The sequence below is a fragment of the Marmota monax genome, unplaced genomic scaffold (assembly GCF_021218885.2).
Source record: "Marmota monax isolate L192 unplaced genomic scaffold, Marmota_monax_Labrador192_F-V1.1 WCK01_AAM20220418_F8-fsc00033, whole genome shotgun sequence".
Classification (NCBI taxonomy): Eukaryota; Metazoa; Chordata; class Mammalia; order Rodentia; family Sciuridae; genus Marmota; species Marmota monax.
Window position 1 is genome coordinate 1775472 of NW_026694282.1, and position 27459 is coordinate 1802930.

At 38.5% G+C, this 27459-nt stretch overlaps 1 protein-coding gene across 5 annotated transcripts in view; it reads right to left on the reverse strand.

Moving 5' to 3' along the window:
* The window catches only part of Ttc39b (tetratricopeptide repeat domain 39B), a 125174-nt gene that overhangs the window by 79655 nt on the left and 18060 nt on the right, over positions 1–27459 (reverse strand). For 3 of the 5 annotated variants that reach the window (XM_046467374.2, XM_046467377.2, XM_046467378.2), the window contains exon 2: positions 8897–8931. The exons of 1 other annotated variant lie outside the window; for it this stretch is intronic. In XM_046467374.2, coding sequence (XP_046323330.1) covers positions 8897–8931 — 35 coding nt within the window. Of the gene's footprint in view, positions 1–8896; positions 8932–21191; positions 21266–27459 lie in introns of those variants that run through there. One more of the 5 variants, XM_046467376.2, reaches the window with a different exon arrangement.

Sequence of the window (27459 nt, forward strand, 5' to 3'; positions counted from 1 at the left end):
AACATATGGTTCAAAAGAGAAGGTATGAAGAAGTAAAAAGTCCATGAGAAATGCTATATTACAAAATATTTTTATTTTCATTGTAAGCATCCAATTACCTGGCTAAAAATGTCTGCCTATTCGCATTCTACAGGTAAATAAAAATTCACAGCAGTTCTTGCACATACACACATTCATCATCATTGTTTTCATATTGCCTTGGGACTCCATTAAACACCTACAAATTTCTACTAAAAATAAATCCAAAACTTTAATAAAATGCAATGGAATATGAGAGACCACTGCTGAGAACATATTAAACCTGCACCTGTTATCACAGTCTTTAAATGTAAGTTTGCTCTATCTCCCCAGACTTCACTAAACTACTATGAGAAGAAAATCTTGATTAACTAGTACCTCCCAGTGTTAGAGTTCTGTCCCATTGCCCACTGCAGTTTTCATGAAAGAGGTTCATCAAAAACACCACCAAGGGGCGTTGGATATCATGAAGGTATAGGGAAGATCAGTAGAGCAGAAGAAGGAGACTGAGAGGGAAAGAGGAGGGACAGAAAAGGGGAGGAAAGGCAGAATGGATGTGACAAAATTACGCTTTGTGCATGTGTGTGTGTGTGTGTGTGTGTGTATATCACAGTGAATGCTGCCTTTATACATACCCAATAAAGCACCAATAAATAAATAAACGAGTAAAAGGAAAATTAGTAAAGAAAGGGGAAGAGGGTAAGGAGAAGGGCAAGAAAGCAGGGGCACGGGGGTCTGAAATGGAATAAATCCTATACATGTACGATTATGTCAAAATGAACCCTACTATTATGTATAAATATAAAAGCGAAAAAAACCCAACAAGTCATGACAGTTTCAAGTGGCTAGTCCATTCCCCACTTGTAAGGACAGGAATCTTCTGTGACCTGCATCCATGACCTACAGGAACTCCACACCCATTGCCCTATCCTCTGGCCACTGTCTTCAAAACTGCTTTTTTTATTTATTTTTATTTATTCTTCATGTGCCATGTCAGTGGATTCAGTAACAGACTTTATTACACCCACCTCTATGTTGTCAGATGCAGTAATTGGGCACAAACACTGAGAAAGGAGAATACCAGGCAGAGCATTAAGAGTTGTTAAATCAGGAAGCAATCTAGAACTGCAAGTTACATACAGCAGATTTCTAAATATCATGAGATTGGGCAAATTTATAGTCCTTCCCTAGGGAGTCACCTCCTCATGCCAATCAGGTCATACTATTCATAAAAAATTTTAATTTTGCAAAAGGATATGGTCAATGTGCCACTTTTGTTTTTAATCTCTAATTTTTCCTCAAATTCTAAGTGGCAGAGAATTTAGTGTGATCTACCAGTTTGTAAAACTAGCAATTTCCCAAGATACTTGGGAACTGAGTTGTTATCCTAAAGACCTGGAAATAGGAAAATCTATGTCTAAGTGGTAAATCCATTAGGCAAAAAAGAAAAATAGAAAGGAATCTCCTTTGTGAAAACAATTTAAGGTCCCCTTCATCTGTTTGCATGAATCTGTTCATTAGGAATTTAAGAGAAATTAATCATCAGCTTGGCAAGAGCACCCTAGCTTGCTTAAGTATTTCTATCTGCACTGGGAACATAAAACCAAAATGTGTGGTTCATTCAGCATCAGGAAAAAAAATCTACTGAATTTAGCAGCCACTGGGTCACAAAGTGAATGTTTAGCACTATAAATCTAAGAGGAACAGGAGAGAAATACTGACAAACTTTGAAATTAGGATTAACTGAAAGTTCACATAAAAAAAGAGACTTAAAAACTTTTTACAATTAACATGCAATTACAATCAGAGGAAACAAATATTCAATTTTAAAAAAAAACACTATCAAATTATTTCTGCAACATTTTTAATCTCAAAAAGTTTCAGCGATGAAGGACACCCAAGTGAAAGCATCACCATTGTCTGTTGGAGAAATAAAAGGATCCTTCCAGGAGGCTTTTCCCTCTCTCTTTTAGCCAGAACATCTGTCTTCCTGTGCTTTTGGACTCTGACACATTTTAGAACTCACACCATCATATCTTCTTCAATACAGACTTGTATTACACCTAAAGACCTTGCTTTCTTAGATTTCTGTGTGCATTGTTTCTTATGTTCTCTAAGACTGTTTCTGAAACATTGTTATGTTCTCTTTTAATGTTGTGGAAATGTCCCCATACAGACTTCTTTCCCTTTATTTCTTGCTTCCCTTGGTGTCAAGCTTTGCCAACTGTAAATCTTGGGACTTGTGAGCCTCTATAATCACACGAGCCAATCCTTATGGTAAATTTCTTCATATAGAGCTTTTGGTCCTATTTTTCTGGAGAACCTAGACTAACATGAAGGGGACAATAGATGTGCTTTATATTTATTTAAATTAAATTTCATATAATCCACCCAATAAATTTATGAGAGGATGAGGAAATGGGCTCAGAGAAACTGGTCCAGGCCTTCTAGTCAGCAACAGGCAGACTGGGACTAGAGCTCATGTAGGCAGGTACATGTAAACAAAGTGAAACTACATTGCTGTGCTTTGAAACTCTATGGTTTTGTGGAATAGTTACTTTCCTATTTCACTACCAGGTTTGCTATTAACAACAACCTGACTTCTAAGCCAGGCGCAGTGGCGCATACCTATAATCCCAGCTATTCAGGAGGCTGAGGCAGGAGGATCACAAGTTCAAAGCCAGCCTCAGCATGATGAGGCACTTAGCAACTCAGTGAGACCCTGTCTCTAAATAAAATACAAAATAGGGCTGGGGATGTGGCTCAGTGGTCAAGTGCCCCTGAGTTCATTCCCCGTATTCCAACCCACCCACCCACCCCCAAAAAAAAACTGACTTCTAAACCCAATCCCCCTAACACACATACATACACACACACACACACACACACACACACACACCACCTCCCTGAACTCTATATGATAAAATTATTCAAGAGACTAAAAAGCAAAGTTTATTAGAATCAGATCAAAATCAATTGTAAAGAAACTCCAGTGCAGATCTATAATAGAAGTAAAGTGCAAAATTTTTAGAGCAGGAACAGCAATGCCTGACTCTTGTGACCTAGGCTCTAATTCACAAAGCTGAGGTTCTCTATCAGGTGAAGTATTACTATACTGTACTGCTATGACCAAGGTGAAAGAAGTCTGTATGGGGACATTTCCACAACATTAAAAGAGAAAATAAAAGTGTTTCAGAAACAATCTTAGAGGACATAAGAAATAATGCACACAGAAATCTAAAAAAGCAAAGAAAATTCTAGAATGGGTAAATTTTATAATTTGGATCTTGACTGTCCCCCAAAGGTCCATGTGGTAAAAAGCGTGGTCCCCAAGCTAATGCTACTGGGAGGTGGAAAAACTTTTAGGAAGTGGTAGAACCTTTAAGAAGTGAGGCCTAGAGGAAGGAACTTAGGTCACCAGGGGCAAGCCCTACAGGGGACAGTGAGACACCAGCCCCTTCCTTCCTTTTGCTTCCTGGCAACGTGGAAAGTGGTTTTGCTCCATCATGTGCTCCTACTATGATGTGCTGCCTCACCACAGGCCCAAAGCAATGGGGCCACTAAATCTTGAACTGGAACTGGAACCTCTAGAACTGTGAACAAGAAATAAAGCTTTTCTCTTTATAGTTAATAATGTCAAGTATTTTGCTAAAGTGATAGAATGTCAACTAACACAACAAGCCTTTGGATTTGTTAAGCTGAGCAGGACAGGGAAGTTAAAAGTACGAAAAAGAAAGAAAATACTGACAGCGGCAGTTAAATACATCCAAAAAGAGGCAAAGAGGCAATGAAGGGAAAATGTTAGATAATTAGATAGTGAAGAAATGTTAAGGAACTATTGTTTTCAGGATGAGAAAAACTATAATATGGTTCACAATAGAATAAAAGAAGCTAATGGGATATTACTCAGCTTTAAAGAAGAGTGAAATTATGACATTTGCCAGTAAATGGTTGAAGTTGGAGAATATCATGCTAAGTAAAATAAGCCAATCTCCCCAAACCAAAGACCAAATGTTTTCTCTAATATGCAGATGCTAATTCACAATAAGGTGCGGCGGGGGGACGGACACACGCGTTACCTTAGATTTGGTAGAGCGAAGTAATGGGAGGGAGGAGAGAGGATGTGGGGACAGGAAAGATAGTAGAATGAAACAGACATTTTTATTGTTTGTATGTATGTGACCACATGACCAATATGATTCTGCAACATGTACACTCAAAAAAATGAGAAATTATATCCCATCTATGTATGATATATCAAAGTGCATAACTGCATTCTACTGTCATGTATAATAAAAACGAATTTAAAATTTTTTAAAAACCAAGTCAAGGCACACAGACTTGCTGATTTCCTCATGTGAAAAGCACATGAAGAGGCATCTGATCGATATGAAACAAAAACAACTCCATCACAAGGATCCCTTTTGGACACTGTTTTCCTAAGAATCAGTCTTACTAGTATTAAAACATCTAAAACAGCTGAACAAAAAGAGCAATTATTGTGCAAACACAGAATACAAATCAAAGGAACAGACTAGGAAGCCCAAAACAGTGTTATTATTTTAATATATTTATCATTCTATAAAAGAAGCATCATACATAAATTTTCTTTCCTCATGGACTTAGAAAATAATGCTGGAATATGTAATAGCCTAATAATTTTAGGGCTGGCATGACATAGGGATTTTAATTAATTTCAAATGGCTTAAACTCAAGTTTTGTTTTGATCCTTTTTTTTTTTTTGGTATAATCCAATTTTAAAAAACTATTAGGAATCACTTTCAGAGCCTCTCATACACCCCAAAGGTAAAGCTGCTACCAGCCTAATGCAGCCAGTGCATGCTGGAAGATACACAAGTACTAATATGTGCTGCTCCTTGGGTCTCATCAGGTGCAACAGCCCATCTCCCTCTGTGAGGCCAGACCTCTTCCTGGCTTGCGTCTAGTGTTCCAGCCTCCTGGGGACAGCAGTACCTCACTGATGAATTCTAGTCAGCAGTACACAGCCCAAACATTTCCCATCACCTGAACTACTGACTCCTTCTGTGGCCCAAGCTCAGTTTCTGCCAGTACCCAGAGTGGAGCCATAGTGTCAGTGTCAGCCATAGTGTTATAAGATTTCTATATGTCAATAACTCACTAATCTTAAAAGTGATTTTTTAAAACATCACAATGAGCACAGGAAAAATTGTTTTTCCTCTGCTTTCACACCATAGCCATCAACATAAAAAACCTCTGTGATTCCAAAAGATACAGGGATTTCTTCCCAACAGCAAACAAGTAATCAGTTCTGCAGCTGAAAACAGTTGAGGGTCCTCTAATTTGTCTCAATTCTGACACTCTTTCTGAGATAGCTTCATATCTCACAGATTGAGGGCTCAGTCTCTAAGCCTGGCTCCCTTCACTTCAGATGCCATTTGCAAGCCCTAGGTTGTTCTATCTGTGCTTCTGATTGACCAGCTATAAATCGGAGCTCCCAAAATCCCATTATTGGGTGTGATTAATGTGCTCAAGCTACTCACAGAACTCAGGGAAATACAATTACTGGCTTATTATACAGGATATCATCAAGGATACAGATGAATTGAAGAACAGGGCTAGGGGTATAAAACAACCTCCTAGACACCTCCACATGTTTAACTATCCAGCTCTTTGAACATTCTTTTTGGCCTCTTATAGAAATTTCATAGCATAGGCATGATGGAAACACAAACAACTATGTAGCAATGCAGCCGAAACTCAGCAAGCCCTGTCTGTTCAGATTCTTCTTGGCCTCTCCAAGCAGCATTCCTTCTTCCCAGGTATGGGAGAAGATCCCTTCTGAATAGGGATCTAATGACCCATTGTCAGACAGGGTAAGTCTATGGATATTACTTGCCTTCAAGAGAAGAAATTTTAGTTCCTATGGTTAGCCTTGGGGAAAGAGCTGTGATCGGGGAACAAAAAAACAAATAAACAAATACACACACACACACACACACACACACACAAAACACATCATAATACCACAAATAAACTTATTCCAAAGAGCACAATATGAAAAAATATAGGGGGAAAAAAGTAACTTTACAGTGGAGAAACCTAGCAAATACTATCTCAAGCCAGGTGATCAAGTTTAATATCACAGTGGTCAGTCTCATGGATATCATGTACCTTTGATGTGTTGAGAGTGGCCCTTTACCTCTGTGGTCTCCCTCCCAAGAACACATGACCTCAAACCATAAGGAAAAAAAAAATCTCAATTAAGGAACATTCTACAAAATAACTCACCAATTAAAACTGCCAATGTCATCAAAAACAAGGAAAGTCTGTGAAACTGTAACAATCAAGTTCCCTAAGGGGGCATGATAACTAAACATAATGTAGTTTGCTAGCCAGGATCCTGGGACAGAAAAAGACACTAGCTGAAAGCCAAAGAAATATGAATAATGTAAGGACTGTCCCTAATAATAATGTATCTGTGTTCATTTATTTTCCATTACTGTAATGAGTTTCTGAGATAAATCAATTTAAAAAGAGTTAAGAGTTATTTTGGCTCAAATTCTGGAAGTTTAAGTTCATGGTCAGTTGGTCCCACTGCTTTTGGACCTGTGATGAGGCAGCACATCACAGTAGGAACACATAACAGAGGAAGCCCATTTGGCTCATGGCAGCCAAGCAGAGAAAAAGAAGAGAGGCCAGGGTACCCTAATCCCTTTCAAGGACACATTCCTGGTGACCTAAAACCTCTCACTGGGCCTCATCTCTCTCTCTCTCTTTTTTTTTTTTTAAGAGAGAGAGAGAGAGAGAATTTTTTAATATTTTATTTTTCGGCAGACACAACATCTTTGTTTGTATGTGGTGCTGAGGATCGAACCCGGGCCCCACGCATGCCAGGCGAGCGCGCTACCGCTTGAGCCACATCCCCAGCCCTGGGCCCCATCTCTTAAAGTTTTCTACTATCTTCCAACAGTGCCAAACTGGGGAAGAAGACTTTGGGGGGCATTCCAGATTCACACTACAACAGTATCCATATTGGATCATTAATTGTAACAAATGTAACATGCTAATTTAAGAAATTAATAACAAGGAAAACTAGGTATGGGGCATACAGGAACTCTGCACTATTTTCACAATAATTCTATAAATCTGAAACTGTTCCAAAATAGAATATTTTTCCTGAACTCCTAAACACACTGAAACTTTTTGTAATCATAAAAATATTTGACAACATAAACACTAAAATTTTTGGACAAAATAAAATTTGTAATTCTAAGATAAAAATTCCACTTTGAGGGCTAGAGTTGTGGCTCAGCAGTTGGGTGCTTGCCTACCACATGCGGGGCCCTAGGTTCAATCCTCAGCACCACACATAAATAAAATAAAGGTACTGTGTCCAACTACAACTAAAAAATAAATATTAAAAAAATACCACTTTGAGAAAAATATCTATAACAAATATGACAAAAAATTAGGGCATATATAGTCTAAAGTCCTTAAAAGAAACGTTGAAGGAAAAGTTAAACAGGCTAGAAGATAAAAAGTCATACAAAAGGAAGTGTTATATAACAAGCAATGAATAAGAGAATAAGGAAAATCAAAGACACTAAAACCAGTATCATTTCAGTAGCAAACTATTTTTCAAATAATATCCAGTGATGGTAATGCTACATTTAAATGATTTCACTTCACAGTGTTGTAGCCTTGTAAACAGATAAAATTCTTTTTCAAAGTGCTAAGTACTAAATCACGTGTCTGCCCACACTGTTACCCATAAATTCACATTTGAAGCCCTAACCTCCAATATGATCATATTTAAAGACTGGGCCTTGGGTAGATTATTATGATTATATGAAGTCATGAGAATGGGGCCCTCATGGTGGGATTGTGCCCTTACTAGAAAAGACACCAGAGAACTTGCTCCATCTTTCTCTCTGTCATGTGAAAATTCAGATAAAGAAGGTGGCCATCTGCAAGCCAAAAGAGAATCCTTGCCAGAACCCAACCATGCTGATGCCCTACTCCCAGAATTACAGCCTCCAAAAAGCTGAGAAAATAAACTTGTTATGTAAGCCACCCAATCTACTGTATTTTGTATGGCAGCCTAAGCTAACAAATATAGAAAGGAAAATTTAAATATATGAAGAGCAATAAACATATGTATCCTTTAATCCAAAAATCCTACTTCTGTAATGCTGATCTTTGGAAATCATTCAAAATATGATAAAGCTATATGCATGAAAATATTCATTACTTAGTTTTAAGTTTGTAAACTCCCAGTAACAACCTAAATGTCTAACAAAGGAAAGTGATTAAGTTGTGGTATTCTACTTGATTGTAATATAATTTAGTCATTTAAAATTATTACAAAAACTATAGAGGCTTAGAGTAAATGCCTGTAACAAAACTAAATGCAAATATAATAAGAGGTTAACCATGTAAATAAATATGAGCAAGTATTAAGAAGGTTAGCTATAAAATAAAATAATTTGTTGGAAAACATTTTATTTTATGATGTTATAAAAAATAATACTAAAAAATACATTGGAGAGTAACATTAGAGGGGCTGAGGTTGTAGCTCAGTGGTTGAGTGCTTGCCTCGCATGCGTGAGGCATTGGGTTCGATCCTCAGCACCACATAAAGAAATATATTGTGTCCATCTACAAATATATATATATTTTTTATATTTATATTTTTATATATATTTAAAAAAGAGAGAGAAAGTAACATTAGGTAGATTATTTCTTTAGGATAATCACATCCTAACTCTTTTTAATTACAAAGCAGTGACTTTCAACACTGGGCACTACTCTAAAAAAAGAGAATGAAATTTATATTTTACATATGAAAACCATCAATTTTTAATTATAACTTAGTTTTTATTATATTATTACTTACATAGAGATGGTTTCCAAGGCATCTTCAAAGATATCCTGGAGAGGGGAGATAAAAAACACAATGAATTTCTCAAGAATTAAGGATTTTAATGTAAAAAAAGAAAATGAGTATGTATTTGGGGGCGGGGTTTGGCAGAAGGGTAAAGCATGCAGTAGAATCATCCATCTCTGACAAGTGGAATTCCTTTCACAGAAATCTGTGAATTTAAGTGATGTACATATGTTGTTAATTACAATTAACAACAGATAATTCAGAATACTTAGAATATCCAGCCTGCAATCAAACTGGACTGCTTTGAAGAGAAGGTGACTTCTTTAATGGAGCTATCTTTCACTTCTCAGTCTCATTCGTTCCAGATATAGAATACAACACATAAAACAGGACTTTCCCAATGCAGTCTTCTTTTTGTGCTAGCCAAGATAGCATCACCTAGGCCTTCACTTCATAGCTACTTGAACTACCCTCCTAGCTTTTTCTGCCACTTGCCTTCCTCTAGCTAAATCTGTACCAATACAAGAGCCCCTTCCTTCATGCCACTAGTCTGTTCAAAAGCTATAACAAGAGACAAATCTAAATTCACACACACACATACACACACTCACAAATCCATACACACTCCACACTCACATATACTGACTCACAGTCATACAACACACACTCACAAACACACATAACCTAGCTCAAAAACTCACATACACAATAGCTCCCTCATAGCAGCAAAATCAAAACCAAGCCCCTCATCCACTATGGTTTGGGATTCACCACAACTCCTACAAGGATCACCTCACTGTCTCCATACTCCTATTCATGAGACCCACCATTCCATCCTTTTTCTCTCTCTCCTTTTAATAAGCACCTTGCCATTCCACTGCTCTAGACCTCTTTAAGAGCTTTCTACTGCACTTAGAGTAAACCCAAACTCCTTCCCACAATCTTTGGAGCCCTCAAATAGCCTTTCCATTATCCAATCACATCTCCACTCATCCTCCTCTTGTCAACCACATGAGCCACAGATTTTTCTGTTCCTTGAACAGGCCATATTCATCCTGTATCTTTCTGCACTGTTCATTCTTTCTCCTTTTCTCAACCATTCCCATGCTGACTCCTTTTCATTCTTCAAATCAAAAAGTCACTTCTTCAAGGATATTGTCTCTAGCCAACACCCTAATTAAAGTTACTAAGAACAGCAATTTACTTATAGTTTCTCATCATCTTATTTATTTCATTCATAATACTTTCCAAAATCATCTTCCTTGTTTATATAGTTACTGTCCGTCTCCACCAGAGCAGGCTCTCAACATGTAAACAGAAAATCATCAGGGCTGGGCACAGAAATGTTGCTCAATAAATACTTGTTGCCTAATGAATGAAAGAATTGAGCTTGGACTGCCAAGGCATGTATCCTTGTAGGCAAGAGTTTTCCATGCCTTCTCCAGTTCTCCACCCTTCTCACAAACCTCAACTTCCCTCTTTTCTTCCTTCTTGCCTCCCTCCCTCCCTTCACAACTTGGGAAACCAGCTCTCCATATAAAAGGAGGCAAGCTGATTTTCTCCCTCCCTCCCTCCCTCCCTCCCAGAGATGCTCTACCTCTGAGCTACATCTCTAACCATTTTTATCATTTGAGAAAGGGTCTGGCTGGTTGCCTGGATGGCAACTCAAACTTGGAATCCTCCTGCCTCAGTGCCTCCACCCCCCACACACACCTGAGTATTATAGACATATACCATGGCTACCAGGTAATATTTCCATAGAGCAAGAAATATGCCCCCAGCCCCACCTTCAAAAATTGAAAAAAGGACTATCAAGTAAGAAGTCACTTAAGCAACATCCCTCTATTTTGTTGAAACATCCCATTGACTTCTGTAAATAAGTCACACTCTATGAAAACCAGACAAAAAGTGAAACACTTTTCATTTTAAGAAGAGGGTATTTGTAAAGAATCAGGCATTACTGCATACCTATCATATCCCAGGCACTTTACAAAAGCTGTGCCACTTGCTTCTTCCAATTTGTAGCAAGTAATTCCAACTGTAAGTAATTCTCTGCCCCACATTACACAGCTAATAAGTGAAGAAACTGGGGCTCAATCTAAGGTTTCTTTAACTTCAAAGTATTCTTTTTAATGTTAATAAAATACATACAAAACTTGGAATGAGGCAGTTGGGTGAGATGGGGAGGAAGTGAGAAATAAGGAGGCAGGGAGCCCTCCCAATGCCAGGCTGCAGCATTGTTTAAGGAGCCCTGCCAAGGCTTATTTAACTCTCCAGACAATGTACTTGTATTTGACCTTACTATTCACTGAGTAGACTGCAGACCCTGTGGAGTTACCACTTAATTTATGGAATTCTGAATGGCAGAAAAAACGAGTACCAAAAGAGTCTGGTTTTATTGCTGTGTAGGACATTATCCAGATTTGTGCATAGCCTAGTAATCTTAAATTCTTTTTTCATTGGTGCATATTTATTATACCAAGTGAAAAGTTTCATGTGGCACATTTGCACATGCATATAACATAATTTGATCAGTTTCTTTAAAGTTAATAAATAACTAGTTCCTTAAATACCTTTTGAAATGAGTTCACCATCTCACCAGTTTCCTAATTGATGGGTTAAATAAAATTTGACTTTCATTTTGTATCTTTATGAAAGTCACACTTCTAACTTGGGGAAATTATACTTTTACATTAATAGTGACAACACACTCTCTCCCCAATACCTCTTTCCCAGCTCCTTGGGAAAACTGATGTGGGTACCACCTGAGGGAGGAAATGCCAGAAGTCAAACAGACTGCTCACCCATTCTATACCCTATCCCCTGGGAGTCACTCAAGGTCCCAACACACGACTCAAATTCTATTCCTTTCCTGCACCTACCTCAGTGAGCTCCTTCCCTCTACCAGAGTCCCATTAGGACCCTTGGGCTGGCATGGACTGCAGCTGGCTACTACTGCACAAGTCTCCATCTGATACCTACATGAATCATGTAGCATAACTAAATTTTCCACCTACAGTATTTTTGCTTCTCTATACCCATTATCCACTTCCTAGTACAACTCCAGTGTTGGTTTTCACAGCAAGCACTATAGCTGGTTCCTCTTTAAGCCCCTCAGTACTAGGTAGGAGCACCATGTATTCTCTACTTAAAACATGTACAGTTAGAGCAGCCTCCAGATTCCTTCCAGAATGAGGAAAGTAAGACAGGAAAGCTCATGCTGCTAATAAATGTGATATATTGAAAGGAAAACCTGCACTTAGTTCCTTCCATGAAGGCAACTGCATTTGACTCCCCATTCCCATGCTGGGTCCAAACTTGAGGACCAACCGTTGGGCATGGGTGGCAGCATTTGAATAGAACCACCCCTCACTCCTAATTACACATCTGACACCAATTTTTTTAAGAGTCTATTTTGACTCCCCGGCTGGAGTGAAGAGCCACTATACTCTCTGAATCCACTGGACAGCCCAGCACAGTACTTTATACTTTACCAACACTTAGCAAATTATTGTTGGCTGGCTGGCTCAATACCTCATCCTGAAATGAAAGGTCCTTACCTTAAGCAGTTCATTCTGCACTTTAGCAAATGGGCTACAAGATGCAAGGCTAGCACCCAAGAGCCTGCCTACTCCCTTCAGGTAAGGCAGCCAGCAATCTACCCTGCTCCCTAATGGAGAGAGGCTCCAAACAGAAACTGACACAGAGTAAGAAAAGGGATAGGGCGCTGCATCAAGCACTAAGGTTTTTCCAAACAATTTTCATCTTAATTTGTTAATTTTGCCATATTCTGAGTAGCAAAAATACATGCAGGTTCATTTAAGTGATATCATGCTCTTAATAAATATTTAAGACTCTTAAATAATAAAAAGATACTGATGAAAATATTTACATTTTTTTAATCCCTAGGGAAAAGAGGCAAAGAGTAAAGATGACAAATATACTATTAACAGTAGTAATTTCAATATTCTGTATTAATTTCCAAAGAGACCAAATAGATTTACTATTTTTCAGGCCTCCTCATTTGGATTTTTTTGGGGGGAAGGGAAGGGGGTACCAGGGTTGAACTCAGGAGCTCTCGGTCACTGAGCCACATCCCAGCCCTATTTTGTACTTTATTTAGAGACAGGGTCTCACTGAGTTGCTTAGCACCTCGTTTTTGCTGAGGCTGGCTTTGTGATCCTCCTGTCTCAGCCTCCCAAGTCGCTGGGATTACAGGCATGCATCACCCTCAATTCATTTTGTGATGTGAAAAGGAATATGTGGCAAATATTACTCCATGAAAGAAAAGGAAGTAAAGATAGGAAAATTAAAATTATATACTATATATCCACAAAGTTGAATCATTTCTCTAAACTCTCCTCCTCCTTCCCCTTCATCTTCCTCTGTCCTTTCCTCCATTTTTCCTTCTTTCTCATATGGATAATTTCATGGTCCCATGAGTGTATGCTACTACGTGTTCATTTAACAGAGATGAGGTTTGACAGGGCTTACAGACACTTTCCTCTCAATGAGAAAGTGCCTACCAGCCCCCTCTTAGCACCTCCTCACTGGAGTGTTCATCCAACATTCTGTCCTACTAACCAATGAAACTATTTGGTACCATAAACTCACAGAACTCTAGAGCTAAACTAGAGCTGCTCAGAATTCTGAGAAGTACAGATTCTACACCTGGCTTTGGGGTACATATGTACATGTACCATTCCCAGAGAGATGAGACATAGAAAGGTGCCCCAGCATCCCCCTTGGCATTAGAGCAGGGATTAAGAGCCATGTGTGGGCTAGGATGTGGCTAAAGCGATAGCGCGCTCGCCTGGCATGCGTGCGGCCCGGGGTTCGATCCTCAGCACCACATACAAACAAAGATGTTGTGTCCACCGAAAAGTAAAAAATAAATATTAAAAAGTTCTCTCTCTCTCTCTCTCTCTAAAAATAGAGAGAGAGAGAGAGAGAGAGAGAGAGAGAGAGAGCCATGTTTACTAGTGTTTTAAGGGCTGCAAACACACCTCACCATGAATTCATCACTGTGAATCAAGATGTCCAAAATAAAAGCCACATTGGACATTAGTTATTATACTTTGTCATCATAGCAACACATACAAAGGACTCAACTATTGAATATAAATCTTGTCATAGAGAAAGGATACAATGTTAGTAAGGAATCGTATAAGAAACACATAAACATGACATGCCTCTCTATTGAATAAAATATTAATTTTTCTAAATCAAGATTAATTTTTTTGTGGTACCAGGGATTAAACCCAGAGGTGCTTAACCACTGAGCCAAATCCCCAGCCCTCTTTATATTTTATTTAGAGACCACTGAATTGCTTAGTGCCTCACAAAGTTGCTGAAGCTGGCCTCAAACTTGCAATCCTCCTGCCTCAGACTCCTGAGCTGCAGGGATTACAGGTGTGCACCATCATGCCCAGCAATCAGGATTAATTTAAAGTACACCAAAGTACACCTTCACTGAGAGTCCATGAAATGACTTTTTATGGATTTACTTTATCATGTATGTGTGTATGTAGGTATGGCTGTACTGAAGATGGACCAGGACTTCATGCATGCTAGGCAAGTACTCTACTACCGAGTGACATCCCCAGTCTTTTTTACTTTATTTTGAGACAGGGTCTTGCCAAATTGCAAAGGCTGGACTTCAAACTTGGGATCCTTTTGCCTCAGATTCTGCAGTAGCAAGGATTACAGGTGTGTACCACCACATCTGGCTATGAAGTGATTTTAGAAGATCGAGCAAAGCCTGCGTGAGCAAGCACGCGCACACACACACACACACACACACACATGCCTAAGAGCTCTTCAGTCAGGAATAATCTTCCATTCTGCTCACATCTGCCATCCAATTTTTTACCATCTATTTTTCAACCTTAAAAAGTAGCCCATGGGGCTGGATACGGTGGTATATCCCTGTAAGCCCAGCAGCTGGGGAGGCTGACACAGTAGGATCACAAGTTTAAAGCCAGCCTCAGCAACTTAGTGAGGCACTAAGCAACTCAGTGAGACCCTGTCTCTAAATAAAATACAAAATGGGGCTGGGGATGTGGCTCAGTGGTTGAGTGCCCCTGAGTTCAATCGCCGGTACCAAAAATAAAAAATAAAAAAAGCAGCCCATGGACTTCTGGAACATTTAAGCTCCCCAACTGGATCCCAAGGACTACCACCAGTTGCTTCTTAGAGTCAGTGCTGTATTTTTCCAACTCGTGGAAAAGGGAATCTCTTAATGAATTAGCATCAAAGTGAGTCCTTCATGAATCCTCAGCTAACCCACAGAGCTCTTAATCAAAGGGAAAGAAAGCCATAGGAACCAACACACCACAGGCCACTGATGCTCCAAGTCTCCACCTATAATTATGGCTAGCTCTTTCACTGAACAAAATGGACCATCTTGAGGTTTGAGAGGTCAAATAGCCAGGTATGGGGCATACCTGTAATCTCAGTTACTTGGGAGTCTGAGGTTGGTTGGAGAATCACAAATTTGAGGTCAGTCTAGGAAACTTAGCAATACCTTGCCTAAAAATTTTAAAAGCCTGGGGGGATAGCTCAGTGATAGAGCACATACCTAGCACATGCAGGACTTTGGGTTCAATACCCAGGATCAAAAAAAAAGGTCAGACTATGAACTTAATTCTAAAGTAGCAGACCAAAAAAAAAAAAGAAAAGAAAGAAAAGAAACACCTGGAGGTTTAAAAAAAAATGTTTTAATAATGCAACAGTAAAATCATACACCAGAAGAAAAAGTTCTCAGAAATTTTTATTTTAGATATTTATCATTTAGATTGAAAAGAATTTCACACATCCTCCAAGTATAGCATTAGTCTAGTTCTCTGGGTGTTCTTATGCCAAATAATTGAGAACATTTTTACTAAGCTACTGTTATGGTATGGAAATGAGGTGTCTCCTCGAAGCTCCTGTGTTAATATTCAGAAGTGAAATGAATAGATTATGAGAGCTGTATGTGACCCAATCAGTTAAATGGCCCAGGAATGGAGTGGGTAGGGGAGGGGTGCTCTGGTAGGGTTCACCTTGCCTACAGCCCACTCTTCTCCCTCCTCTCTGCTTGGTAGCTGCCATGAGGTGAGCACTGCTCCTCCATCTTGTCTTTCTGTCACAGTGTTCTGCCTCACCTAGGCCCCAAGCAAGAGAGTGGGATGACAATGGACTGAACCTCTAAAATCATGAGCAACAATAAACTTTACTACTACAATTTGCTCTTGTCAGGCATTTTGGTCACAGCAATGAAAAGTTGGTTAATATAATAACTATTAAATATCAGCAAGTTATACTTTATTCAAATGCTTCATTCAAACATTTAAGCATCAGCATGCCAATCACTAGTCAAACAGAAAAAAAGATACAGTCCCTGCTCTCTCAAAATTCCAGTCTCCTAAGGAAAGGAGAGTATAAACACACAATGAGACCACCAAAAAGTGGGACCTAACTTTGCATAGGGAAGGGAGAACGGACTGAATGAAAGGCTGGTGGGAATGGGGAGGCACAGAGAACTGCATAAGATAAGGCTCCAAGATGGGAGTTTACTCTGATCTCTTTACAGACACAGGAATAATGATTTACACACAGCTCCCTACAACAGATCACGGGAGCCAAGGCAGACAGAGAGACAGTCCATGTGCACAAAATCAATAAGCACCCAGTAGCAAAGCAGCCTAGAGGTGACCACAGACAATGCTTTAAAAAAAAAAATACATCAGGGGCACCAGAGAGCTTCATGTTTGTAAGGAACAAATGCTGCCATGTAAATGCCATGGAGCTGTGCCTTACCCAGCAGGGCCCTGTCTGTGAGGGGGCGGATGCTGATACAGAAGGGCCCTGTGCCTTAATTTCAACTGTTACAGTGGGGGGAGCTGGAAAAATACATACGGGTAATTGGCAGGATACTTTACTTCAGTGTACAAAGGCCCTTCAGATTTGTGGCAAGCAGGTCATAATGACAGGAGGGAGTGTGCCTTCCTGCTCTCCCATCAGGTTTACCAGACAGGGCCCAGGAGCACCTGATACAATCTACGCCTCTACCACCATCTACCCATTCCCTTCTCCCTCTTCTTTTCTACCCCATAGCAAATCCTTTCCTTCCATTCCAGTGTTACCATCTGTAAACTGGGGACACCCAAAGTACCTACACCCCAGAGAGTCATTAGGAAGATCAGAAAGTAAAGTGCTAGGCAGTTTCTGGCACAGTCAGTGCCCATCAGTGCAATTATGATATGATGATGACATGAGCCCTCCCTCCTCTCTTCACAACAAAAGAATATTCCCGTAAGTTTCCATAGGTCATGCTGGAAATTCTAAATGGCGTGTGCTCAACTGTCTAAAAGAGCAAATTGGTCTCTCCTCCCTAAGTACTATCACTGTAAAAGTCAATACACATTAATAATTTTAGTCACACTGCTAATGTAGTACAGGGCAAAACATAAATTTAGGGTTGGAAGGTAGTCCTCTCTGGGTCTGAATCTTGACTCCATCCTTGATTCCAGGCCCTTTCCATGCTCCATTTCTTACTAGGTATTATAGGGATTCCAATCCCCTCCAGGATTGGTGAGATAATATATAGAACAGGTCTGACTCAAAACAGGCTCCAAAAATACAATCCCATAGGATATTAAATTCCCAGCTATAACATGAATCAGTGCACTCGAGAAGACACAGGGTCCTTTATTGTACTTCCTCAACAGCTCTTTTTCACACCAGAGACTCTGAACCTCCTTTAGAAAAGAGAAAAAAAAAAAAGTCAAAAGTTTGAATATTTGTAGCAAACAGATATTCAAAAAATATTATATGCCTTCTTTTCTCTGTCTTAACATGCCTTTGCCTCCTTTATTTCACATATACATCCATTTTACTGAGTGAATTGCCCAACAAGAAAAACATAACTCACAGACACAGAGCTTCATAAGCCTCACAGGACCTTAGCTCACCTTGGCCAACACAGAGTGACCTTACAACCCAGTGCAACACAGTACAACCCTGGCAAACAGAGAGTGCCCTTGCCCAACACAGCACAACCTTAACCAGTAGAGTGACCTTGGCCAACAGAGCACAACCTTGACTCACACAGAGCAACCTGAGCCAACACAGAGCGACTTTGGCCAGTGTAACTTTGGCCAATGTACTCAAACTCTGGGGCTCCAGCCTCCTCAAGAATAAAACGGAGATGTTAACACAGATTCCATCCCTTATTCAAAACCTTAAATTCTTTGCATTAAACAAAAATCTTTTTTCAAAGCATCCATTTGTCCATCACATACACTAAAACAAAATCCCTCAGGGAAACCTAGCATTCAGAGGGACTACATTCAAAAGGAGCACTGGGCTTTTCTAAAGTCCAAGCCACACTAGTGGTACTAACTTGATCCTGGATAGCCAACTAGTGTGGAGTACCAAGCAAAAAAAAGAAAAGAAAAGAAAGAAAGAAAAAGAAAGCAGTTTGCACTGCAATTCTTTGGAATTTTCAACAACTTCTGGTCAAGAACCAGGAAACCATGAGAATTAAAAACAAACCACCAGATGTCGCTCTCACAAAGAAAAAAAAATTTTTTTTCATTGGCTAGCATGACTTTAGTTTCCACTCAGATCAGCATGTTTTTGAAAATGAAAGCTAACTTTATGAAGAGGAGGAGCTGGAGTTATGGATCAGTGTTAGAGTACTGGCCTAGCTTGGGTGGGGCACTTGGTTGATCCTCAGCACCACATAAAAATAAATAAAAATAAAGGCATTGTGTTCACCTACAACTGAAAAAAATAAACTTTATGAAGAGGAAAAATTTCCCTTTTGCCTTTCATTATAAACATAGAGTTGACAGGGCTGGGGTTGTGGTTCAGCCATAGAGTGCTCACCTCACGCATGCAGGGCCCTGGTTTCAATCCTCAGCACCACATAAAAATAAATAAACAAAATAAAGGTATTGTGTGCAAAATAAAGGTATTGTATCCAACTAAAACTAAAATAATAATAATAATAATAAATAAAAATAAATACAGAGTTGAGAGTTAAGTACTAAGATCAGTACTTGAAAAAATGTGCAATCGAAATTATCATTGATTTGGGCTGGGATGGTGGCTCAGCGGTAGAGTGCTCATCTTGCCCGGGCGGGACCCAGGTTCGATCCTCAGCACCACATAAAAATAAAGGCATTGTGTTGTGTCCATCTACAGCTAAAAAATATCTTTAAAAAAGAGGGCTGGGGATGTGGCTCAAGCGGTAGCGCGCTCGCCTGGCATGCGTGCGGCCCGGGTTCGATCCTCAGCACCACATACAAACAAAAGATGTTGTGTCCACTAAAAAATAAATATTAAAAAATTCTCTCACTCTCTCTTTAAAAAGAAATTATCATTGATTTGAAAAAGTATTCGTTTAAATTACAAATACTTTAAACTGTAATTATAATAAAGTACACATAATTTTGGACTTGACCCCATAGAAGAATGGGTAGGTACAAACACAAAATGTGTACAATATGTCCAGTATATAACAAAGAGTACATATAAAATGTAGGTGTTTACAACTGCGTATTGTTGAATTTGTTTCACATAAATGAGCAATTTTACTTCCCTGTGCATATTGCTCAGCTGCTATTTTTACAACTGTAAAATGAACCTTGTAAATCACTTAATATGTCACTTAATATCTCCTACCATCTAGGGCTGGCCCTACCTTATCTACCCAATCTAAGGTGAACAAAGGAACATTTAGGGCACACTGTTTTTGCAGGAGAATAATTCCATCCAAAGCAAATAACAAAGAGAGCCAAGAAATTTAGTTTTAAGTTATTTAATTTTAAAAAGATCACTGATGGAGATATTTTTAAATTAAGTGGCAGAGAGTTTACATAGCTTCTTCTATGAATAATCACAAATCCCACTTATTAATACCCAGGCATTTTGTTGGATACTTATATGCTTATTTCTAATTCTCAAAAAATCATTAAAAAATGAGCATGCATTTCACCTCTACAATTACTACCACTACTACTACTACTACTACTACTACTACTACTACTACTCTATTCTGATAATAAAAACAGTAATGATAACAGGTAACACAACTGAATCTGAGCACTGCTATAAATCCTTTGATTATTTATTTGTTTGTTTGTTTGTTTAAAACAATGCCTTTATGTTTATGTGGTGCTGAGAATCAAACCCAGGTCCCGCCCGTGCTAGGCGAGCGCTCTACCACTGAGCCACAATCCCAGCCCCTGCTATAGATCCTTAAGATGTTTTGATTCATTAATCTTCACAACTATACTACATGAAAGAATAATTATGACATTAAAATGAGGAAAATAAGAGAGATTTAATTAATTTACCTATGGCTGAGCCTCCATTTTTTCACCTATGAAATGGGAATAATAAATCTTAGCATTGCTGAGATCTGAGATATGTGACACACCCAGCATAGCATTGACAAAACACTCAATAAATAATCTCTACTGTTATCATTAAAATGTTTCTACAGCTTAAAGTCTCAGGTAAAGCCCAAGATAAACAAAGAAACCTCTTGCATTAACTTGTTTGACCCTCAAACTTTCCAGTTATCACCCCCCACAAAAAAAAAAAGAAAACGGAAGAGGTAGCATTCCCTCACTTATAGCTCTGCTTCATACTAAATGCCTTAAAAGGAGAACACAAGAATCTTGTCACATAATTTGAGTGCCCAGGAAGGTAGCTTCTGAAAAATGAGGCTTCAACAGGAACCTCAATCTGAGAAACCCCAAAATGCAGGCACAGAAGGTAAGAAAACTTGAGCTTACTACTTGTAATCATTGTCTGGGTTCAAACCCCAGTTTCATCTGCCATCAGCTCTGTGAGCAAACATACTTCAGTTTCCCATCACTGGGCTGTGCACAGATCAAATGTCACAATGAAAAACACTTAGAACACATCATTCAGTAGAAAACATTAGTTGTTACCACAATTACTGTTGTGAACTGAGTGTCCTAATGGCACCACTGAATGATACTATGCACCTGGAGTTTAGAGAGGAGAGGGCACAGCATTTGGCACTAAGAATCCTGGTTCTGCCTCCTCTTGGATGACAGGTTATATTGTCCCCAAATAGATGTCTACCACTGCAGGCTCAGCAAATGACAACCTGTGGGTTAAATCCTGACTGCTGTTAATAAAGTTTTATTGAAATACAATTTATATATTTTCTAAGGCTGCTTTCCTAAAAATGAAGAAATGAGCAATTACAACTGAAATAATAATATGGTCCCCAAAAATATTTAGTATCTGACCTGACCCTTTACAGAAAAAGTCTACCTACCTTTGCACAAATGAAACATTGGATTTCCTTCCCTACCCATTGGTAGCCTTGAAGATAGAATGAGAAACAGATGTGAAAAGTCCATAAAACAAAGTTTTAAGGGCTGGCAGATAGGAGATTATTAACCAAAAAATGCTCACTGTCTTTGAGCTTTAAACAAAAGATAATGAATACTAAAAATATGGGCTAAAGTCCCACCATCAGTTTCACCCATTAACTGTGTGTGGCCTTGGACACATTCCTTAGACTCTCCGAGATGCATACTCATCATCTGTGCACTAGTACCAAACTTGTGGGGCTGAAAGAATAAAATGAGATGTAAGCAGCCATTGGTCGTTCCTGGCCCAAAGCAGTGCTGAATAATGTCAGCTCTCATTAAATTATTACTTTCATTGTAATTGCTACAAGGAAAAGTTATTTGCCCAAATATTAGACCATTTGAACAATACCTTCCCTCTCATGGTCTCTATACTCACAGGAATTATAGGTGTTAGTAAAGCAGAAATACTGCAAACTGTAATCCATTCCTTTAGACCAGCCTAAGAGAAAAAAGCCTAAAAATGACACATCATTTGTGTCGAGATTAAATTCTCCTCTACCCCCACCAGCATTCTACCCTCAACAGCAAGAAATTTACAGCAAAAAGCTAAATACCTCCCTATACATTTTATTATGTAGGAAAAAACTTTCAATTATACAAAAAACAAATTAATTGAATCAATACCATTATAATCTGACATTCTGAATTCTAATGAGAAGCAATTAAATACAAAAACTTACTCAAATCTAGCATAAAGAAGAGAAATGCCACAAGGGATCATTTGTATAATAGATGATATAATTAGTATTTCAAATTTAAAATGAATTAAAAATTCTAAACATGCTAAAAAATGAATATTAAAGTTCTAGTAAAACAAATGTATTAAACAGAATTTGAAATGAAGCTGGGCACAGTGGCACACATCTGTAACGCCAGCAAATCAGGAACCTGAGGCAGGAAGATCGAAAGTTCAAGGCCAGCCTGGGCAATTTAACAAGACTCTGTCTCAAAGTAAAAAACAAACAAACAAACAAAAAAAGGACTGAGTATGTATGGGTTCAATCCCCAGTACAAAGAAGAAAAACCAAAAACAAAAACATAATTTGAAATGAATGCTGAGATACCAGGAGACTTTGAGGCCAATGGAAATGTTCTTTTATCTGGATTGTAGTGATGGTTAAATGAGTTTATACTTTTAAGACACTTAATCTATGCACTTAAAATGGTTCATTTTATTGCATATACATTACACTTTAATGAAAGTTGGTTTTTAAAGAAATATGGGGAAAATATTATAAATGTTTTTAATTTATGCTAAAATGTGGATGCTGTTATGGTTTTACATGGTTTTTTTATAAATATTTTTTAGTTGTAGATGGACACAACACCTTTATTTTATTATTATTTTTTCTTAATATGGTACTGAAGATCGAATCCAGTGCTTCATACATGCTAGGCAAGCACTCTACCACTGAGCCAAAACCCCAGCCCCTGTTCTACATTTTTTTATGTATATTCATTCTTCCTAACCTTCTGGAGTGGCTTAGTACTACCCCAGTTTACAAATGAAAAAACTAGGGTACAGAGAATGTAAGTAATTTGCCCAGGGTCACAGCATGTTGGCAGAAACAGGACTTAGGCCACAGAGTCCAACCTCAGAATCTGATGACAGTCATTCTCTTACAGATTTTAAAACTGTTCATGAGAAGGAAATTTTGTAAAGTCAACAAACTGAGATATTTGACAAAGTGAACTTCGTCCCACCGAGTCCAGAGTTATAATCTAACTTATCTTTATAACACATATCTTAATCATAATTACAAAATTAGATGTGTAGTTGTGTTTCACATCTGCTCTCCCTCCAGGCACAGGTATCATGAGGCTTACCCTTGAGCTATATCCCACAATCACCAAGCCCAGTGCCTACATACAGCACCTGAACCAGCAAGACTACTACTTCAAGGATGAAAAAAGAACAAATGAATGTGCCCAGGAATACACAATGCATCTGTTTACATATCAAGTGCTACCATAAATAGAAATTGTATTCATATGTGGATACATATTTGTTTGTGTGTATATATACATCATTTCTTAAATGAATGTAGATTATTCTGATCAACGACTAATAAAATTTGAACATATGAACCTGATGACATTTCTCTAAACTAGGTGTGATTATCATCCCAGAACTAATAAATGGATTCTGCTGAGGCCTATCTGGCTCCATAGCCTAAGTGCCTATCCATTATGCTGAGAGAATTTTTTTACATAGAGTTCTATAATTCAAAATCCCAACATCACTTTCAGTGGAATTTGACAAGTAGTTCTTAAGTTATCAGGAAGGAAAAAATTTATAGGATTTGCTCTGACAAAAACTGGCCCAGGAGTATATACGTTGAAAGAAATCAACAGAACATGAGACAAATTCTTATACAATGGAAATTTATTTCATTATTCAATCAAGATTTTACACTGGGAGCTGGGCATGGTTGCGCACGCCTGTAATCACAGCAGCTTGGGAGGCTGAGGCAGGAGGATTGCGAGTTCAAAGTCAGCCTCAGCAATTTAGCAAGGCACTTAGCAACTCAGCAAGACCTATGTCTAAATAAAATATTTAAAAAGGGCTGGGGATGTGGCTCAGTGGTTAAATACCCGTGAGTTAATCTCCAGTACAAAAAAAAAAAAAAAAGATTTTACACTGGGAAGAGAATAATAAATTATGTAACAAATGATGCTAAGGAAATTGGTTATTTATTGGGGCACAAATAAAAGTACATCCACATACAAATTTCCAGATAGATTAAAGAGAAATATTATAGATGAATTTAAGGGAAGTTTTTTTACAATATTGGAATATGGCTTGAAGGTGTAGCTCAGGTTAGGTGCAAGGCCCTAGGTTCAACTCTAGAATCAAAAACAAGAAAAGAAATAGACACAATCTTGGGGCTGGGATTATGGCTCAGCGGTAGAGCACTCACCTCGCACATGCAAGGTCCTGGGTTCAATCCTCAGCACCATATAAAATAAATAAATAAATAGAAGTTATTATATACAACTATAAAAAAATTAAATATTTAAAAAAAAGAAAGACATAATCTTTCAGGCAAGACACAAGAACCAGAAACCATAAAGAAAAGCATCAATAAGAAATAGGAATGGTGGTGCATGCCTACAATCCCAGCAAGTCAGGAGGCTAAGGCAGGAAGAATGCAGGTTACAGGTTAGCCTCAGCAACTTAGTAAGACCCTGTCTCAAAAAAAAATGTATAAAGAAATAAAAAGGCTGTGCGTGTAGTTCAGTGTAAAGTACCCCTGGATTCAATCCCCAGTACCAAAAACAAAAGAGACAATCAAAAAGAATACAGATAAAAGCAATGATGTGCACACTTCACAGTACACTGAAGAAATCCAACAGCCAACAATTTGGAAATGTTCACTTAAAATGTAATATTACTTTGGCCCATATAGTTGGCAAAAAAATTGTAAGATTGTTAATAATGGTCAATGCTTAGACTGGTACCAGAGTTTTGAAAGGTACTATTTAGGTTCATGGACAGAGCCTCAGTGTTGCCTAGACTGCAGAAGAGGATGACCACCCCCTGCACAGAGGAGCTGGATTTCTTTAAGTACAGCAACCTGCATTATTTAACCAAGAGTCTGGGCATCCAGGCTAACCTGAGGGCTGCCAAGTGGTTGAAGCCTTCCAAGTTCACCCTAAAAACCAAGCTAGAAAAGAAAATAAGAATCAGGATGAAAATCAAACTTCCTCATCCTCCTTTGATAAAACTGAGATGCAAATTAACAAGCAAGAGTAAGCCTAAGGGTGGAATGAGATGGACTTTGTTACCCTAAATATATGTATGATTACACAACCCATGCTCAGCCAGAGGAAGGAGAAATTGTGCTCCATTTGTGTATAATGTGTCAAAATGCATTCTATTGTAAAAAGTAAGCTAGGGAGGACCAGTCACCAAAACAAGGAGGAGGCTCAAAACAAGCCTTTAGGATATGCCCAGATATGGTCACGTCTCTGAGTTCCTGATTTTTTTGTACTAGGGACTGAACCCAGGTGCACTTAACCACTGAGCCACATCCCCAGCCTTATTTTGTATTTTATTTAGAGACAGGGTCTCACTGAGTTGCTTGTTATATGGTCACAAATCTGGTTAGAGTATATAATATATACCAACCCCCAGTAGGATCATTCCAGAAGTAAAAATAAATGTTCCCACTGAATTCCAGAATCAAGAAAAACAGAAAAACCAGGAACTCAGAACTACTTAGAAAGTTCCCTTTCTGCCACACCAGACCCAAGGAGATAAGAACGAAGTTTCCTCTGGAAAAAGAGAAATAAGGGACAATGAGTATTCAAGGAGACCTTCAGAAAGTAAGTTTCTCTACACAGATGGGTTTTCCAACCTTGGGACAATAAAAGAACTGCAGTTGGGCTGGGGATGTGGCTCAAGTGGTAGAGCGCTCGCCTAGCTTGCGCGGGGCACTGGGTTCAATCCTCAGCACCACATAAAAATAAAATAAAGATGTTGTGTCCACCGAATACTAAAAAATAAATATTAAAAAAAAAAAAAGAACTGCAGTCACCACTCCAAACTTTTTTTTAATTTTTTTTTTTAGTTGTAAATGAACATAAAACCTTTATTTTATTTGTTTATTTTTATGTGGTGTTCATGCATGCTAGACAAGCACTTTACCACTAAGCCACAACCCCAGCCCACCACTCCAAACTGTAAGAAGTTTCTCCAGGTGTGTTTTAAGGAAATGGAGTTCACCGATGAATATATTGAAACAATGAAATAGTTCCTGGAGAAAGTGGGAAGGGCTGTCTCTGAAGGGCTCAGTCAAGCACACCACTTTCTTAGCAACTAAACTAAATGTAACATTTTCAGTTGCTACTAGAGATAATGAGCATAAGCATTTGCTGACCAAGGCTCCAACTAGAAAATCTCCATGTGACCACATCTGGGAGTATCCCAAAAGCCAGGCAGTGCTCAGGGCACTCAAGCTGAAGATCACCAAGGGGATTCTGCTGTTGTTATTAACCCAATCACTTGCCAACATGGCAACAGACTCCTGTCTCCAGTAAGAAACTAGCACATGATCTGAAAGCAACTTTGTGTCTCCATCCCTCAACTGGAGCCATGCAAAGGAAAGCTAAAACCATGGAGCAATCTAATGAAAATAAATCTCTGAATGAACATATAAAGAGTTAGCCTATAAGAAAACAAAATTACCTCATTTCTAGACCAGGGAAGGGCAACGGAAGAAACACGAGCAAAAACAAAAGGAGTAAGCAAAGGTCTTGGGAGTTCGAAGGGGCCTCATTATGGTTAAAGATGAATCTTTTTTTTTTTAACATCCTATAAATATTTATTTATTCTGAATTTGTTTTCCTTTTGTAAATGTTTTATACTGAATCTTCCCCACTTTAGTCAAAAGATCTGTTTGTTTTGTTTTGTTTTTTGTACTAGGGACTGAACCCAGGGGCACTTAACCACTGAGCCACATCCACAGCCCTATTTTGTATTTTATTTAAAGACAGTGCTTCACTGAGTTACTTAAGGCCTCACTAAATTGCTGAAGCTGGCTGTGAACTCCAGATCCGATCCTCCTGTGTCAGCCTCCCAAGCCACTGGGATTACAGTTGTGAGTCACCACACCCAGCTTAGTCAAAAGACCTTTTCCTAATTTTGTCCATAATTGTTATAGCATCTGTGGGTTATTTATGTGCAATGGTTCTGAAAAAAAAGTATCACCTTAAAGCTAATACATTCTTTGGAATGGCTTTCACCTAAGTCCTTGTACAACTCAGTTCTAATGAGACCCATTTCTAGAGATTCTTAACCTCAAGTTGTTTTACAAACCAGATCCTTTTGCACAGAGTGTATGCAAGCAATATTCTCAGTCTCCAGACAACTTTTAGGCAATTTTTATTTAGAATTAATTCAAGGGCTGGGGATATAGCTCAGTTGGTAGAGTGCTTGCCTCACATGCACAAAGCCCTGGGTTCAATCCCAAGCACCACAAAAAAAAAAAAAAAAAAAAAAAAAAATAGAATTAATTTAAAACTCATAGAAAAGTTGCCAGAATAAAATTAGAGCAAAGAACACCTACATACAATTTATACAGATTTATTTATCATTAACATTTTATCCTATTTGTTTTATAATCTCTTACTCCCTCTCCCCAAATCCACTTCCCTTTACCTTCC